General features: G+C 38.6%; 1 protein-coding gene across 4 annotated transcripts in view; it reads right to left on the reverse strand.

Moving 5' to 3' along the window:
• DISC1 (DISC1 scaffold protein) overlaps positions 1-16,046 on the reverse strand; it is a 199,433-nt gene that overhangs the window by 24,101 nt on the left and 159,286 nt on the right. For all 4 annotated transcript variants that reach the window (XM_074580118.1, XM_074580121.1, XM_074580119.1 and 1 more), the window contains one exon: positions 15,158-15,218. In XM_074580118.1, the coding sequence (XP_074436219.1) occupies positions 15,158-15,218 (61 nt within the window). The remainder of the gene's footprint in view (positions 1-15,157; positions 15,219-16,046) is intronic.

Genomic DNA, 16,046 nt, shown 5'->3' on the forward strand with positions numbered 1-16,046 from the left:
TTCCATAGATTTTGATTTAATGAAGCATTATGTTTTACAGCAATAACTGTATGTAAACAAATTGATGAACCAGACATAGGTTGCACCCCCCTCTCATAAATTCCACTCTCCCCCCCGCCCCCCCCAACACACACACAAAGAAAATCTAAATTATCTCACATTAATACCTTAAATCAGTCTTGGGCATTTTGTACATATGCATAATGAGGTTACACCACCAATTCTATAAATTGTATAATTAAGAAAAAACGGTTAAATCCATTCTATTATGATGGTTGGATATTAAGATTCCTAAGGAATTTTCTCAGACCTTTCAAATGCTATTAACTTGAACTGACTTCATAAAACATTTCTTAAAAAATTCCTTCCCATTAAGACAGAGTTTTTCACAGAAAGAGGCTAATAATAACAAATAAGAAATAATATTCATGTAAAAATACATGGCCCCTCACAGTGATCTCAGTAAACAGAAACACATAAGTATCTGATAGTATTTTCTGCCAAATATTTAAAAAAAATAAAATTAAGCCTATCAGTTACGCTCATTATCCCCAAATTCTCCCACTCAGTAAAACATTACCTACTGCATCCAGGATACTGAAGGATTAGAATCTAAACTGAAATTCAAAACCAATCTGTTAAGAATCATGACATCTTTCTCTTGACCATAGAAAAAAACCCTGATATCAGCATCTTAAGGACAGAACTACCACCTTGTATTTTATGTGAAATGTACATATTTTATATTAGCTTTTTCTTTTCTGAAAGGCCTGTTCAAAACAACAAGGAAGAACAATTTTTCTAGTGCTTAAAACCAATAACGGACATTCGATTAGTGTTATTAAAAAACAAGATACCACACAATACCGAACAATATTTTTGTCATTTTCTCTTCAATCCTCCAGTCATCTATTTTACCCAGCACAAAACTTTAATCACAGCCTGTCATCTTTCTATCAATATTCAATGCCACTGTGTTATACTTAAATTATCTCCACTGGAAACAAAAAATGATAGACTGCTGCAGCTGATAGTTTTCACTTTGATTCTTAATGCAAGGCGGATGCAAGAACAGGACCGACATGTCGAACGCAGGAAATTAAGTAATTTACAATGGAAGAAGGAAGGCACCTTGTAGTAAGAATTTACTACTCAATTTTGTCCCTACATTTACTGTACAGTTTATTTTTACTAAATTACCTAATCTATAATGTAAAAATTTACTACCTACTTTCAGGACTATTTACTTCTCTTTAAAAAATGGAACAGAGTAATGGTCCTCTGCCCCTACCTCCACTGAAACATCTATTACAAATAATCTGTTCTAAGAGTAAAATACTTAACTTTGATAGATGAGGAGTAAGCTACCAGGGAATTCTTCTTATTAAGCAGTCCACATAAAGCCAGCTTCTTAACCCTAGTTTATCATTTACCTCATTCGTAATCTGATAAAGCACCTTCAGGTTTGGTACTAGCTCTGATAACTCAGTCTGCATCCTGCTTGCCTTTGGCTCCTGCAATAACAGCAAAGCCCCACAATGTCATTAAACAGTTGGGCTGGTTTGGTTTTTTTTTTTGACTGAATGAGAACTGCTGGAATTAGATATTTTTTCTGCACTATTTAATATTTGATCCCAAATCAGATTTAAAGAAGAGGCATGAATTAGGCCCTGACTTTGGAAAGCCTGCATCTCAGGATCTATGTACTCATCTAAGCTCTGTTCAAACAGTTGACCCGCTCACAAACCTAGATACTGTCATCAGCATGAACCCCACAATGGAATCAACTTCTAGTGACTTCCACCGAAACTGATGCAATTCAGTGGCTTTCAAAGTCACAACCACTTCTAATCCAAGAAAATACACTTGTTTCCAAAAGTATGCCACAGGAACAAAGCACAGCGTTTGCATTGAGGTCACATTCTCAGCTGCCACAAATCCGCACTGCTGCAATAGCAGCAATGGCTATTTATACCGAGAGAAGAACACGTTCTTATCGCAAAGCAATTAGAATAATGAGTCTGATCTCTTATTCTTTATTACAGTCTCTGACCACAAGCGTTAGGAAGCATATAGAAGGAATTTATAATTCTCCCATCATTTTTATTCACCTCTGTTCTCTGGTATGAAATTCAACATTTTGTAATATATTCCCCTCTCTGAAAGGGTAACAGATTTAGAGTTTCAGTGTCAAGTGCACTTGGGAATGTGAATCACCCTGCATACTACCGACTGAGCAGGAATTAAGCATATATAACAATTAAAAACAACAGGACAAAGAAATGCCTTTTTAGAAAAGATACAATTGGGAGAGATGATATACTGTCATCATGTGGGAATGTACCTTGAAATTCACCCTTTGTAACCAGGAAGTCACACCTGGAAAAATGAGAGTGTTGGCCAAATACTGATGTCAATAGCCATGTGCTTACGGAGTTCCTCTGAAACACCCGAGGGCACAATATGACCCACTGTTGCTGCAGGGTCAAATAAGGTCAGGAGCCAAATCCTGTTCTGGTTCAAACAGAGCAAAACAGAAAAGGCAGGGTCTACAGATCCTCCCTGGTTGGACCCTGTTAGCTACAACGGAACCAGTGCTGCTGCTGACAGCACACTTCACATTGCTGGGACCTGCGTTTCTTCCCAAACTGGCAGAGTACATCCCCAGCAGTAAGTACATTAAGTAATGAATACTTCCAAATGCTAGTGGGAAAAACTGTCCCAGTTGCATACAAGATAGAGCTATCCTACATCTTCATACTCATGCCATGCAGGTGGTGATATTTTATTTATTTTCTACTTGTTTAATCATCTTGATGCTTGTATATAATTGGCCGGTCAGGACTTTGAGCAATGTATCATCCAAACACAGGACAGAAGGCTTTAGCAGCACAGCTGGACAGCAGGCAGATGACGTCAAACGTCCATCTTCACCTTCCTTGATTGCTCTACACCCACTACCACTGTTGATGGCAATCCTGCTCAAGACAAAGTTCCTGAGAAACGCACAAACTGGTTTCAAGTCTTGTCTTCAGGAATGCACTCAGAAACGGTAGCAGTAGGAAAATAAATGTCCACCTCCGAACAATTTTCTTGCCGAGTTCAGGAGGTCTTTCTCACTATGCATATTAACCTACTTGCAACCACTACGGGGACCTGAGAAGATAGCAAAAGCTTAATGCCACGGACAGAGGTGACAAACAGCTTTGCACACTCCTCTCCTCACATAGTCATACCTCCACAACTAAGATAGGTTGAGGTTTGCATGAAATTAGCTCACAGAGAAGACAAGAGCAGGGCAGTGCCGGACAAGGCACAGGTGATGCTGATGGGCAAAGAGAAGCACTTTGAAAAGTTTACAGCCATGATGCACTCACCTTTTTCTCAGTAAAAACAAAAGTCTAGGAAAAGTCCCACGAAATTACAGGAACCAGTTTCCGCTTAAGCAGATGTCTTTTTATCAAGTTTTCAAGCTCAGTCCCTAGATTCTACAGTGCCTCTCACCTGACACTATGCCCTTACTAAACATCTGCAAATAACGCTAGCACCTCCTGGTGCAAATTTTCTCCATTATCTGGATGGGATGATGACACCACTATCCTTTAGCTTGACAAAGTATCCGGAGGTAACTCCTCATCAGCTATAGCACCTGCAAATGCATCCTCATGTTGATGGTCTTGGACCTTATCTGAAAATCCTAGGATGAAGTCAGCAGCTGAATATTCTTTCTGAAGTGTAATGGAGCTGTGAGATAGAAATACCTCACAGCCAAAGCATTTTTGCATTGGAAATGGAAAACTATTTAAAAGCAAATCATCAAAGCTCATTGTATCAACCTTCCCTTCATTAATGCAAATACACATTAGCATAGATATCGATAAGAAAAACTGTATAGGCTTCCAGGACAAAAAGCCACACAGCCTACTCGCAGGGGAGAGAACGCCGGTGTGACTGATGTCAGTCATGTTAGACATTCACCATTCACGAAATGCGGTCCTCTTCACATTCACAAGTATAACTGATTAACAAACAAAAAAATTGATTAATATGAATTTCAAACTCTTAATAAAATTAATGTAATTTATCCCTGGAAACATTCAAGGTCAGGTTGGATGGGGCTCTCAGCAACATGATCTAGTTGAAGCTGTCCCTGCTCATCTCAGAGGGGTTGGTCTAGATGACCTTGAAAAGTCCCTTCCAACCCAGACTATTCTATGATTCTATGATAATTCACTCAAATAGAAAGAGATGAGAAAACAGGGAAGAGCACAAGTGATTGTGCTCTAGGCAATCCTGCTTTAGCAGGGGAGTTAGACTAGATGATCTCTAGAGGTCCCTTCCAACTCTGAAGTTTCTGTGATTCTGTGATTGAAAAAACAAAGGAAACGTTCTGCTCCAAAATAGGGAAACCTCAGCACACCAAAGCAGCAAAACGATGTAGAATTACTTATTATTGATGAGGCAAGAGTTTGCAGTGGAGAGGACTACCCTGACATTAATGAGTTTCAGCAAAGTGTTGAACCCTAGTTTTGTGGGCTTGACTGACCAGCACTAGAACAATGCAGCGTACAAAAAAAAAAAAAAAGGCACACAGAATAAGAAAAGATCATAGCAAAATACACAATTACAAACCAGCTAGAGAGGCTGTAAACTTTCAGCGCATTTTCTTTTTAAGCAAGGGCAATACTTTCTGTTTTTAGAAGGGGAGACCCAGCCTTGTCCTCTGGTGATTTTTGCTATGGTAAGCATAAAATGAATGGAAGACAAAAAGCCTGGAAGAAAGTGGGGGGGAAGCGGGCAAGCTTTTCCATGAATAAGCAGCAAAATCCCCTGTCACCTTCTCTTTACCAACGCTGCACACTAACTACTGCAGTTAATTCAGTAACTTTGAAAAAGCACTAGCCTGGATGAAACCTGAATTAATTTGGAGAGTTAGTAAAGGATGTGTGACCATGTGCTTTGCTTTTTCTAAAGCCTTAAAGCTTTAGAGACACTGGAAACTGGCCTCAAATCTGACCTCCTTTTTTTTAACAAAAAGATCTATTTTTCAATGCTGAGATTAAGTTTAAAGAGAACAGAGCTTTCCTCAACTTGACATAAAACAGTAAAATCATGTGCCACAGTTCCTTCACCTCCCAATTAAAAATGGAAAAAAATAAATCAATATTTATGACCCAGAATCCCTGAACAGGCAAAATGCGGAAAAAAAAAAAAGGAAGAAGAGACAGCAACAATTGATAAGCTTGTGATACTTGTGCCCTTCTTCATGTCTTATCACCTCATACAGAAGCCAAACGGTCATTAAAAGATGTTCAGGGCACAATATATACCAAATATACATGGGTGCAATACTAACTGCCTACTAGGACTTACAGTGGAAAAGTAAATTTTCTGTAATGTTCCCTTCCCCCAGACAACTGCTGGACTCAAAAGCCTCCCCATCACATCCCTTGCTTTCTGCAAAAATCTCCCTCCACGCTTTCAGCCAGCAATTTAATTCCTCAGGAATGAAAACAAAGTCCTCCTCCCCTTGCAACCAGCATTCATTTTATCACTGCAGACCCAGAAGATCCTTGTTACTGGCAAAAAAGACATGGTGGGTTCCATCAATGCAATTTTCTCCTATCTTGTGGAGGCCACAGATAGAAGCAACCATGGTTTTAAGGTTCTGTTTTTCAGTAGTTTCTCACTTAGTGGAAGAAACCCTCCTCCGTTTTTACTGCTTGTGCAATGTGCATTTTATCTATAGATGAGTATAAATATTAGTTCTGTCAGTGCTGAGAGACACAAGTTACAGGTCAGGAACCAAGAGTCGCATCCTGGCATGAGACGTGTGTTTGTCTGTCAAAGGATCTCCACTAGCACTTGGCACCAGATCACCCTGAAGATGAAATGCACGCTATGCCGCAGGGACATGATTACAAACTTTATCTGCTGCACTTCCAGAAAGATGATTTCAGTTTCCACCCCTTGTGGGTATTAGCTACATTTTCACATCCACAGACAAAAGGAACAGCAAAGATTCTCTCCTCTCCTCCAGACCCAGTTAATCTAGGCTAATCTATTTCCGTGAAGCAATACCATCAAATTTCTTGTGAGATTATTTAAATTTACTAAGAACTTCTAAGATACTATACTCTGTCAGGACATTGCAGATGTTTTCAAATATATTGTAAGTGATTGTGAAGGTAATAAGAACATTTAATGGGAACCTGAACTGTGGTCCTGCAGTCTAAGATATCTTGAAAAATAATCTGCTGTGTTTTAAAGGTGAGAATAGGTTTTCTGTGAATCAAGCGCTTTCTTATATTCCTACTGCCCAACTTCACCCCCCCCCATGATATACAGAGAGGAGATACACAAAAATAGGTGTGCTAAGGAATAAAGCTGGAAGCAAAGAAGGTAAGAATAAAATCTACAAAGTGGAAATAAGACAAATGGAAGGAAGGGAGACAGAGAAGTCACAATAAAGGAAAGACCAGGAGAAGAATCAGAAGCCCCCTCTCTAAGAATGCTAACTTGCTAAGAGCAATTCAAGAACAGCATACAAGAAAGCACACAAACACTTAAAACAGAGGGGGAAACAAGAAATAGAATAAGAATGGATACTTAAGTTTTCTTTCTCTGTTAATTGGATTCACCGTTGTGAAAATTAAGTTTCCAAAACTATTATAAAAAAAGTATGTATTTCCCAAATAAGGCTGGGCCAATACATCAACCAAAAAAATCACCTGTAATTTATTAAGTAGCATACTTAGCAGTTTGCTTTTCATTATTCATGCTCCTTTTATTCATTAATATTTTGGGCAAGTGAACTTCCCCTCGCTACATTAGCACCAAAACAGTCAGTTGGATAGTAAAAAAGCCTGAATACCATTTCTGAATATTGAGCGGGAGCAACTGTGCACGTACATGCCATTTTGACAATTTTTCCCTCCCCTATAGAAATCTATTTAAAATGCTATTTTTGTTCACAAGTTCCTGTGTTCTTGCTACCAGTTACACTGTTGAGGTGATAATCCTTCAATGCCTGGTATCATAACCTTTCCACAAAGTGCTATGACATAAGTTGCTGTTTTCAGGCTGGAAGAGAATATCAGGAAAACACGAGCCTTTAAGAAACAACAATACTGTTTTCATGACAGTGTCTCTCATGTAGACTGAGGGATAAGGTAACTGCAACAAAGTGAATGCACTGTTCAGAACAAGGAGAATTGATTCTCCAAAGTAAAGTCTTTGATCATCCCCATATGGGTTAGGTGACACTGCACTGCTTTTTCAACATTACTGAACCCAGATAAGTTTTTTTGGTGGTGGTTGAATGCTTTTTGGGAACCCATCAGTATGGTAAAACTACAAAATACGTTCAAAAAGAGACTGTTTAAAGAACAGCAAGTTACAGTTGAGGTAGAATGCCTTCAGATGTCATAGAATTGTGCAAAAACTTTTTCCAGTTTTGTGAATCTGCTAAGTTATTTACCATATTCACTTTCAGTAACATCAACTTGTAACCGCGTTTCAAATTTTCAGTATTTAAGACAATCACACCAGGCCTAGTCCTGCAGCCCTTTGTTTCACGGGGCCGGCAACACAAATGATTACACTGACATCCAAGGACACTTTTTCAGGGAGATAAAGATAACTCACAAACAACAGCTTGAAGTCACAGGCAAACAACATTTTAGGAAACTACCCCTGTATAAGCAATATTATATTAAAAAAAATAAATATCCCATGCAGAGGGGAACAGTAGAGAAGTCGTAACCAGGTAAGAGAGAGAGCTATGTATGCATCCACAAAGACACTCAGTCCTTTTGATGCATTCTAAGACCATCTTAGACCAGCCTGAAGACCATCAGCAGCATAAAACGCTGTCCCTTCGGTGTGCTCTGCTATTCAGAGCATTCATACCCAGCTCTGCTCCCAAAAACATTTCTGAAACTTAGTATGTTTTAAAGGATACCTGAGACAACCCAAGACGCTTGGTATGTGAACTAACAGGATGAATAATAAGGGAAGAGAACAACCATTTTAAGACCGTTCATTTTCAAGCAAACTGGAATGTGATGTGGTGGCAACTATTCCTGACTTGTCCTCTTCTAGCATGGGACCCTCAGGACATTGGACATCTTGTCTGAAGGGATAGACCTCAGTGAAGATGACACATTCAAACACATTAAAAATACTGCCTGCAAATGAAAACCACAAATTTCTGATGCAGAATGCAGGCATACGCTAGCAGCCTGAGCAATCTGGTTGTAGCTACATTTATTCTGAACTAGTCAAGTGATGTTAGATTGAAACCTTTAAAAAAAAAAAAGTCACAGATGTATGAGATCAGGTAAAACACACCTTGGGCTTGACTTCTGCTTCTTCAGTAAATGCAGGCTGTCCTAAACACAATCCCCTTCACACTTCAGTGAACAAAGAGCCATGCAGATGAGCACACCTTAGATCAGGGTAAGAATCCACTACATTTCCCGCACCGTGCCTCCATGAGTTGAAAAAAAGCCACCCATTAACATGAAAACAAAGATTGCTGAACAGAAAACGAACCAAGACAAATAGCAAAAAAGAATCAATTAAAGAAGAGAGGTTTTGCATACGTTTGCAAAGTTACCAGGTGCTGTATCATTCAGCAACCAACAACGGCAAAGCAGAGTCGTTGCAATAGTACATCTTACTAGCAGGCATATTTATTCATTTCCCCGTTCTTGCAGAATAGCACAGAAAATAGCTCAATAAAACACCTTTGCGTAATTGTCACCAGTTATTCTTGAACAACATTATTCCCCCAAAATAATTTCATGATTCCTATCTGGGAATTAGAAAAAGCAACTAAAAAGCCCTGTTTTTGTGATGAATGGAAGCCACAGCATAATCTTTTTGAGGCCTGGAGAACAGTACAATCACATTAAATTCCCTCAGCTCAAGAAATGTCATCTTTACATCAGATGGTACAAAAAAATTGTTTCCAGCCTGAGGCAGTTATGATAAGGGATTTAGAAGCCATCACCATGTGGGCCATGAGATATAAAGGAATGCATCACCGCATATAAAGTGTCTGCTGCTCACAATTTCAGAGCTAATGTTCTCACAGCTGTGTATGACTTAGACCAGCTGGGAAGAAGAAAGGGACTAAATGAGTCACCAGAAGGATCTTGTATTTTGTCTAACCTGCATTTAACACTCCTGCAGCAGAACTGTTGGTAAGCAAAATAAGATCGGATCATTATCTGGCAAGGGATGGGGCTGTGAGCTGTCTTGGAAGCGCAGTGGAAAACACAGTGTTGGGGGGAGGTAGGCAAGGATGGCATTCTCAGTCCTATCTGTGCACTTATATCCTCCCAGCAGCTGAAACAGTGCGACTGAGGCAGGTCACAGGTTACACAGAATTACCGCAGGCCATCTGGCATTCCCAAGCATGCCTGCGCCACTGCCTATACAAGAGGGGAAAGCTTTTGGAAAGCCTTCCTCAGCAGCCTTAGCGCTGCAGTTCTCCTCTGGCAGACACCAGGCTTTCTACACAATGACATACGGGACACTAACAGCCCAAGATGAAACCTTACCCTTACAGAAGAGTCTGTAGATGGCCACAGAGGAACTTCGTCACGAAAATGCCTGATATTTGCAAGTTTGTACTGGTAGGCTTGGACACCACAGGCTGCGCTTCAAAAGCGGCGTCAGACTTCAAACAGAGCTCTGGGTGGGTACAGGAGGCTAAAAAGCTCGAGTTGGATGCAGGGATCTCACCTCAACCCAGGACAGTTTTGAGAAACATTTAAATGCCTAACTGTTTAATTAGCGATGAAGGCAGCTCCTTCTGGGGTTTCTGCTGCCTCAGGGTTCAATGCTCCATGACAGGTCTGGCTCTTACATTCTGAGTGCACGCAGAAGGATGAATGATGGTCCCAAGATCTTTGACATTTTATCTGCTCTCTGCCTCCTCCCCCCTCAAAATGTATTTTCGCTTGTGAGATGCTCCTTCATTGTATATCATATCTATCACGAATTGCTCAAGCTATGGTTCAGGCACAACTTTCATGTTAACATGCAATGCCACTCAGGAAATATTTGGTATGCCAAAAACCCCAGTTCTTAGGGTAAATGTCAAATCATTCACAGCATACAAAAAAAATAAATCTTCAGATGATGCTCTTTTATAACAATTCCACCACATTTACTCCATCTGCTTAAGAGTGCAAACTTTCACAGATTATCAGTTTCTAATAAGTTTCACAAGGGCAATGTATTCCAAACATGTTTCTACGGATATCTATTAAATGGATGCTTGAAAAATAAAAGCATTGTTATTTCATCCTAAATCTCATGAAGTCGATTTGCACCATTAATTTAATCTTAGCTTTCTTTGGTATAAAGAAATACTTAAAAAGTATAGAAACTATATAAAAAGTTGGTTTGTTGGTTTTTTTTTTTTAAATGGCTTGTTTCCCTCTACTACTGCAGGCATAGCACAGTAGTGTCTCCAAAGGTAAGACTGAGCTGAAAGAAGCAAAGCCTTTTACTGCATGTTTCAGTGATGTAACTGAACTCCTGGTTTTGCACAGCACTTTATAAGATAACTGTATTTCCTGTGGAACATATACTACAAAGGCAATGGTCTGGAAGATAAATTTATTTTTTTTAAATGTTACCTCGTTCCACACATTTGTTTTCGTTTCTCCAGCTATCAAATACAGTTCTCACACAGATCAATCTTTTTATGCACATGCATTCTCACAACCCCCTCTGCGCTGGAAGGGAAATAGGCTGAAGCTAGGACAGAGACTTAATGAGATACACAGCGCATGTAAAATGTGATAGATACACAATTGCTCATGTTGCATGATTTTCATTGAGATACGTAAAAGCTAGCAAATAACTGAAAGGATTATGACTTTTCATGCAGAAATACATTTCAAAGGTTTCTTATCCATTTAAAAGGCAGGCGATTTTTTTGGTATCTTCAAAAACAAGTGAATATTTACAAACCCCAAGTCTAGACAAGGATTCCCACATCTAAGTATCTAAACAAATGTAACTTTGTACTTTCTGTCCATCGATTTCAAAGGTGTTTATTGGTACCCCACACATTTGCAAAATCTGTATTGATTTAGGAGACAGCATTTAAGAACGAAATCCCAACCCAAATCTTCTGCTCTTATGGCTTTATAGGACCCTCCCCTGGGCTCATTTCATGACCCTCAACCATTTACATGACTTAAGCTCACTTATGGCAGAACTTGGTGGTTCTTGAAAGAGTTGGACTGCTGAAGCACACTTCAGTTATGGTAATGATATAAAGCTCCAGCAGAGCCTTCACTTGGAGTGGAAAGAAGTGAGATGAAGAAATACACTTTCTGTGGAAGACCAAGGGTCAGCTATAGTAAACTTGTAGTAAGGGACAGCTATAGTAAACTCCTCCCGTACAATCCCTCTTAAACAGCTCAAGCGATGAGCTGCAGTTGCCTAAGCAAAACTTCTTGCACTTCAAATATTCATACAGACAGATGTCTTCACTGAACCCAGTTTCATTATCCTAACTCTGACCACTTTTGCACATCTCCTCTTTACTAGCAAAAGGTAAACGATTTGCAAGGTCTGCCGTGGAAGTGACGGCAAGGGTATTTACATTCTCAAAAGAGCAGCTAGTGATTTAATGTATAAACTCTAGGAGTGGCTTGATGTATATTGGTGACTGGAAAAGAGACAGCCTGCAGGATTATGAAACATGCTATTTATTTATTCTTTTCTTGAAGGATACTGTCCTCTACAACTGTCAATCCACTGCTCAGAATACAAACTGTATTTTTAAAGGAAAAAACAATGTCAAGTAATCTGTATATTTAATGGGTGGTTGGCCTTCTTCAGGGTGAGATTATTAGATACTAAACATATTTCCTTTTTTGTCAACGCATATTTCCCCTTTTGTGTAGGTGCAAGACTATTAGAAGAGTACTGCTCTTAATCAGAGTAATGTTCTATTAAGCTACTTGAGAACAGATGTATTCTGTAGGGTGCAGTCAGAAGTACTGTATGTGTTTTTTAAAAAAAAAAGGCACCCCAGCGAATAAGCTAGGTTCTCCCCCGCCCAAAAAAAAAAAAACACGAACCAACAAAAAAAACCCCAAAACAAACAAAAAAATCACAAGAGGAGTATATTCCAGACTTTACTGAAGAAAATAAACAAAATAAAAAAGGAGGAGGGGAGGAAAAACATTTTAATTGATAAAACAGATACTTTTTAATAGTCATTAAAGCTGTTTTTGGTCTGAGTTTGCTCCATTAATTTTTTTCTGGAAGTGGACAAAAATTAGATTTCTAACAGATCTACATTATTTTGAAGCTGTATCTTATACTGAAGGGTTTTGAATCTAGGTTGTTCCTATTCAAAACATTAGCTAGCAAAATGATCTGTTTCATCCAGAGAAAAGTTCTAGAAGCTTATTTTAATTCATGCTGCACAGACTTGATCCTCTATTGGTTTCAAAGGCAACTAAAAAAGCACAACCATGAGCCAGATGCAAATTCTACCTCTGTCTACAATGTAAACTTAAAACTTACTATTTAAATTTTCCTTAGAGAGTCTTTCTTTAGGTTATGATACATATAAAGGAGTAATTTGAGCACCTATATGAAGACCAAAAAAAAAAGCGAAACAGTCTGTCAAGTTACTCCTCTATGGGGGTGGGGGAGTGTAAAGCCACCTCTTGGGCTCTTGCTTATTTTTTTTAATTACTCAGGCTGTGAAGCAGGTGTAGGTAATTACTTAAAGCCCAAACAACCTTTAAAACACACAAGTATCTATAACCACTTTATTAACATAAATATATTAAAAAAAAGTAAAGATGTAGTATCTTAGAGACTTCTTTCTGGTAAAAACACTAGATATTTTCTCTTCCCACCAATATTAAAAGAAATTCTTAGCCCTTAATTACTTGGTATAAACTATTTTTAGAATAATACCATTTGTACATATTGAAAAATTGTCACTGGTTCAGGAGACTGCATCTTCGCCATCTGGGGACTTGGCCAGCACATGGTGGGTTTTTGGGGAGTTTTTTTGTTGGGTTTATTTGGTGAGTTTTAGGGGGTTTTCTTGATGACGGGTTTTTTTGGGTTGTTTTTTTTTTTTTTTCTCCTTAAGGGCAGGAAGGGAAATTTTAGAAGCTTGGGAGCACCACAACAGTCTGTTAGAGGAAGAGAAGCTGATGGCAAACTCCAAAGTGCATGTTAAATGTACCAGTACGGCTGCAGTGATGTACTCGGACTTCCTACATTCGTCTCCTCAGCAAAGGCTGGGAAGAACACTTGCCCCGACAGCAAAACTTTGAAGCCTATAGCCGAAACAGGCCCAGGTTTATGTAGTACTGAGGAAGGGAATCCTTGCATATAAAAGCAACAAATGATATTACAATATTCGACAACTCTTAAATCTGCTACGGGAAATTTGAAATGGTTAACTAACTGTTCATTAAAAAAAAAATGTTTCCAAAATATAAAGCAGTGCCAAAAAGAAGGTTTAACTTTTCATCCCTCCCCTGAAATGATACTCCCCACAGAAGCAGGATGAATATTGGCAGTTCAGCATGGAAATTTCTCCCACAAATAGCAGAAAAAGGGAAAAAAACATGCTGCAAGCTCATTAACAGCATCTATGAAGACACAAAAAAGTGTGTTGCAATTTACGATACCGATGCAGAGAAGTCCAGGTAGACAACCCAAAAACTATACAAAAAAGCATAAATAAATTAGAAAAAGCCACAACTGCAAATTCTATCTCATAAATTCTCAGAAAGAGAAAAAAGTCTATACAGATTCTCCAAGTATTTAATTGTTAAAGAGAAATTTACTTCTTTCTGGGAGCCTGATGTGTCAATTAAATCCATACAGCCTAGAGAAGCATCAATACACATTGTTATACCTTATATTTCATTTTTTTAATAAAGAGTATGTTTTTCAAAAAGACAACCCACAGAAAGTTCTTAAGACTCATTTTACGCTGATGGATTGGAATATATGGAGTTTAAATGTTACTATGGTGGGATTAGGCAGGACGCAGACACACAGCTTGATCTTTGAGGTCTGTTTCAATCATTTTTCACTTAGTGCTCTAAATTAATTTTAAATTTAAGAGTTATGAAAAATAAATACTTCTGTATTCAAAAGTATGAGGGAGCAGATCTAAAGATCTAGAATCCGTTCTTTATCAATACAACAAAAAATAATGAGGGCAACAAGTTTATTAATTATACATGCTCAGTAATAGAAAAGGAAGCGACATTAATTTGGTGGGTTGCATTTTATCAAGACACAAACTCCAATTACTTCCCATGAAATCTCTTTTCCAATATAAATATACTTGTGCAAGGCAAAGGCCACTATAATAGAAGATTCCACTGCAACAGCAGAGCAACCTTTACTAACCATACTTCAAGAAACAGCCTAAAACTTGAGGGTGATCTAGAGTGCCCTTCACGCAGTAAGGAAATGAAAAATAAATGCCAGCATTTGTTTAGGGGAAAAAAAAACATGCCTAAAAATAAATAAATTCTGCATTAGGATTCAGTTCTTAAAATATCCCCATTGTTGTCTTGGTTTCTATTTGCTTTCCACAATCCCTCAAAATGGCATTCTTTCAGAACTCTTATATAAAGAGTCATTACTTGTTAAAGATGCCCGGAATTCTGGTAAGGGATCCCTTGGCTCAGCTCAGAGTTGGGTTTTCAATAGGAACAGAGGGGGAATTTTTCAACCAGCTGTCACATCCCCAATACTTCAGGGCTGGTGGGTGTTCAGGAGCTCACACCACGGATTACAGCACCTGCAGGCAGAGCTGGAGCAACGCACACCAACCGCACGCACGTTCCCTTTTCTCTGGCCATACCAACACCGCTCCAGAGCAGTCCTACGCACTACAGAACACTGTGATTTCTTTCTTTTACCTTCATCCATTAGCAGGCCGGTGGCAAAGCTGCTGAACATAGCCATGAACAGAGGCCTTAACAAATAACACTTACGGGATTTACAACTTTGAACTATTTTTGGCATTATTCTAATGCAAGTTCCAAAACATTCCCTAACACTATTATGCATGTCAATGCTGCATTAACAAGCATTTTTAAGCTTTCAAAGGTTTCCATGATATCATCCTTACCTATGTAGTTTATCCTCCAGGACCTCCATGTACTTTTCAGCATTTTCTTTTACACTGGTCACTGTAAAAGAAAACTCAAAGTTAGGTAATGGCATAACTGTACAGTTTTGTTTTTGTTTTTTAAACGAACTCATCTCTTGCCCACAAGTTTTAAATGTATCAGTTAGAAATAAGAATTCCATTAATCTCTTCCCCATTCAAATTACAGTGTGGGTGTTTTCTCCCTTTTTTTCCCCTTGAAAGTCTATTGTATCTGTATTACATTAATAAATCCAGTAATTAATGCACTGACCGCTTGGTTGTGCCACAAAAACCGTGAGACTAACAAAGGCACAGTTTATAGAAGTTTCCTCCTGACCAAAAGGTTTCCTCCTGACCCAAAACCAAACAAAACCAAAAACCACACACACAAAAAAAGAAAGAAACCCCACTAAGCTAGGTCCTCCCCTTTACCTTCAGGAGAAGCAGGCAAGCCTAACCAATTTGTCAGTTCATGCACAAGAGTCCTTTAAAGTGTTATGAATCTTGTATCAAACTTCTGATAAAACTAAAACACTATGGAACGGAACAAATTAGCACTCAAGATTGTTATGAGATTTAGGGGTGTTTTCGGCAGTTTGGTGTTTTGGGGTTTTTTTTTGTTTGCTTGTTTGTTTTTTAAACTTGGGATCTAGATATTGCCTGTGTATGAGTCCCTACAACTTCTTCACTCAGAAGAAACTCCATTAAACTACCTACTGACCATAACATACAATAATAATGCTATTCTTTTTGATGACCCTTTGCATTCCATCATGGGTACAAATGGGGGCTCTTAGAGGATAATAATTTTCATGTTATGATAGTTTTCCATAATTTTCACATTATGATAGCTTTTTTCCCCTCCCTA

This window comes from Larus michahellis, chromosome 3 (genome assembly GCF_964199755.1).
Source record: "Larus michahellis chromosome 3, bLarMic1.1, whole genome shotgun sequence".
NCBI classification, from domain to species: Eukaryota; Metazoa; Chordata; class Aves; order Charadriiformes; family Laridae; genus Larus; species Larus michahellis.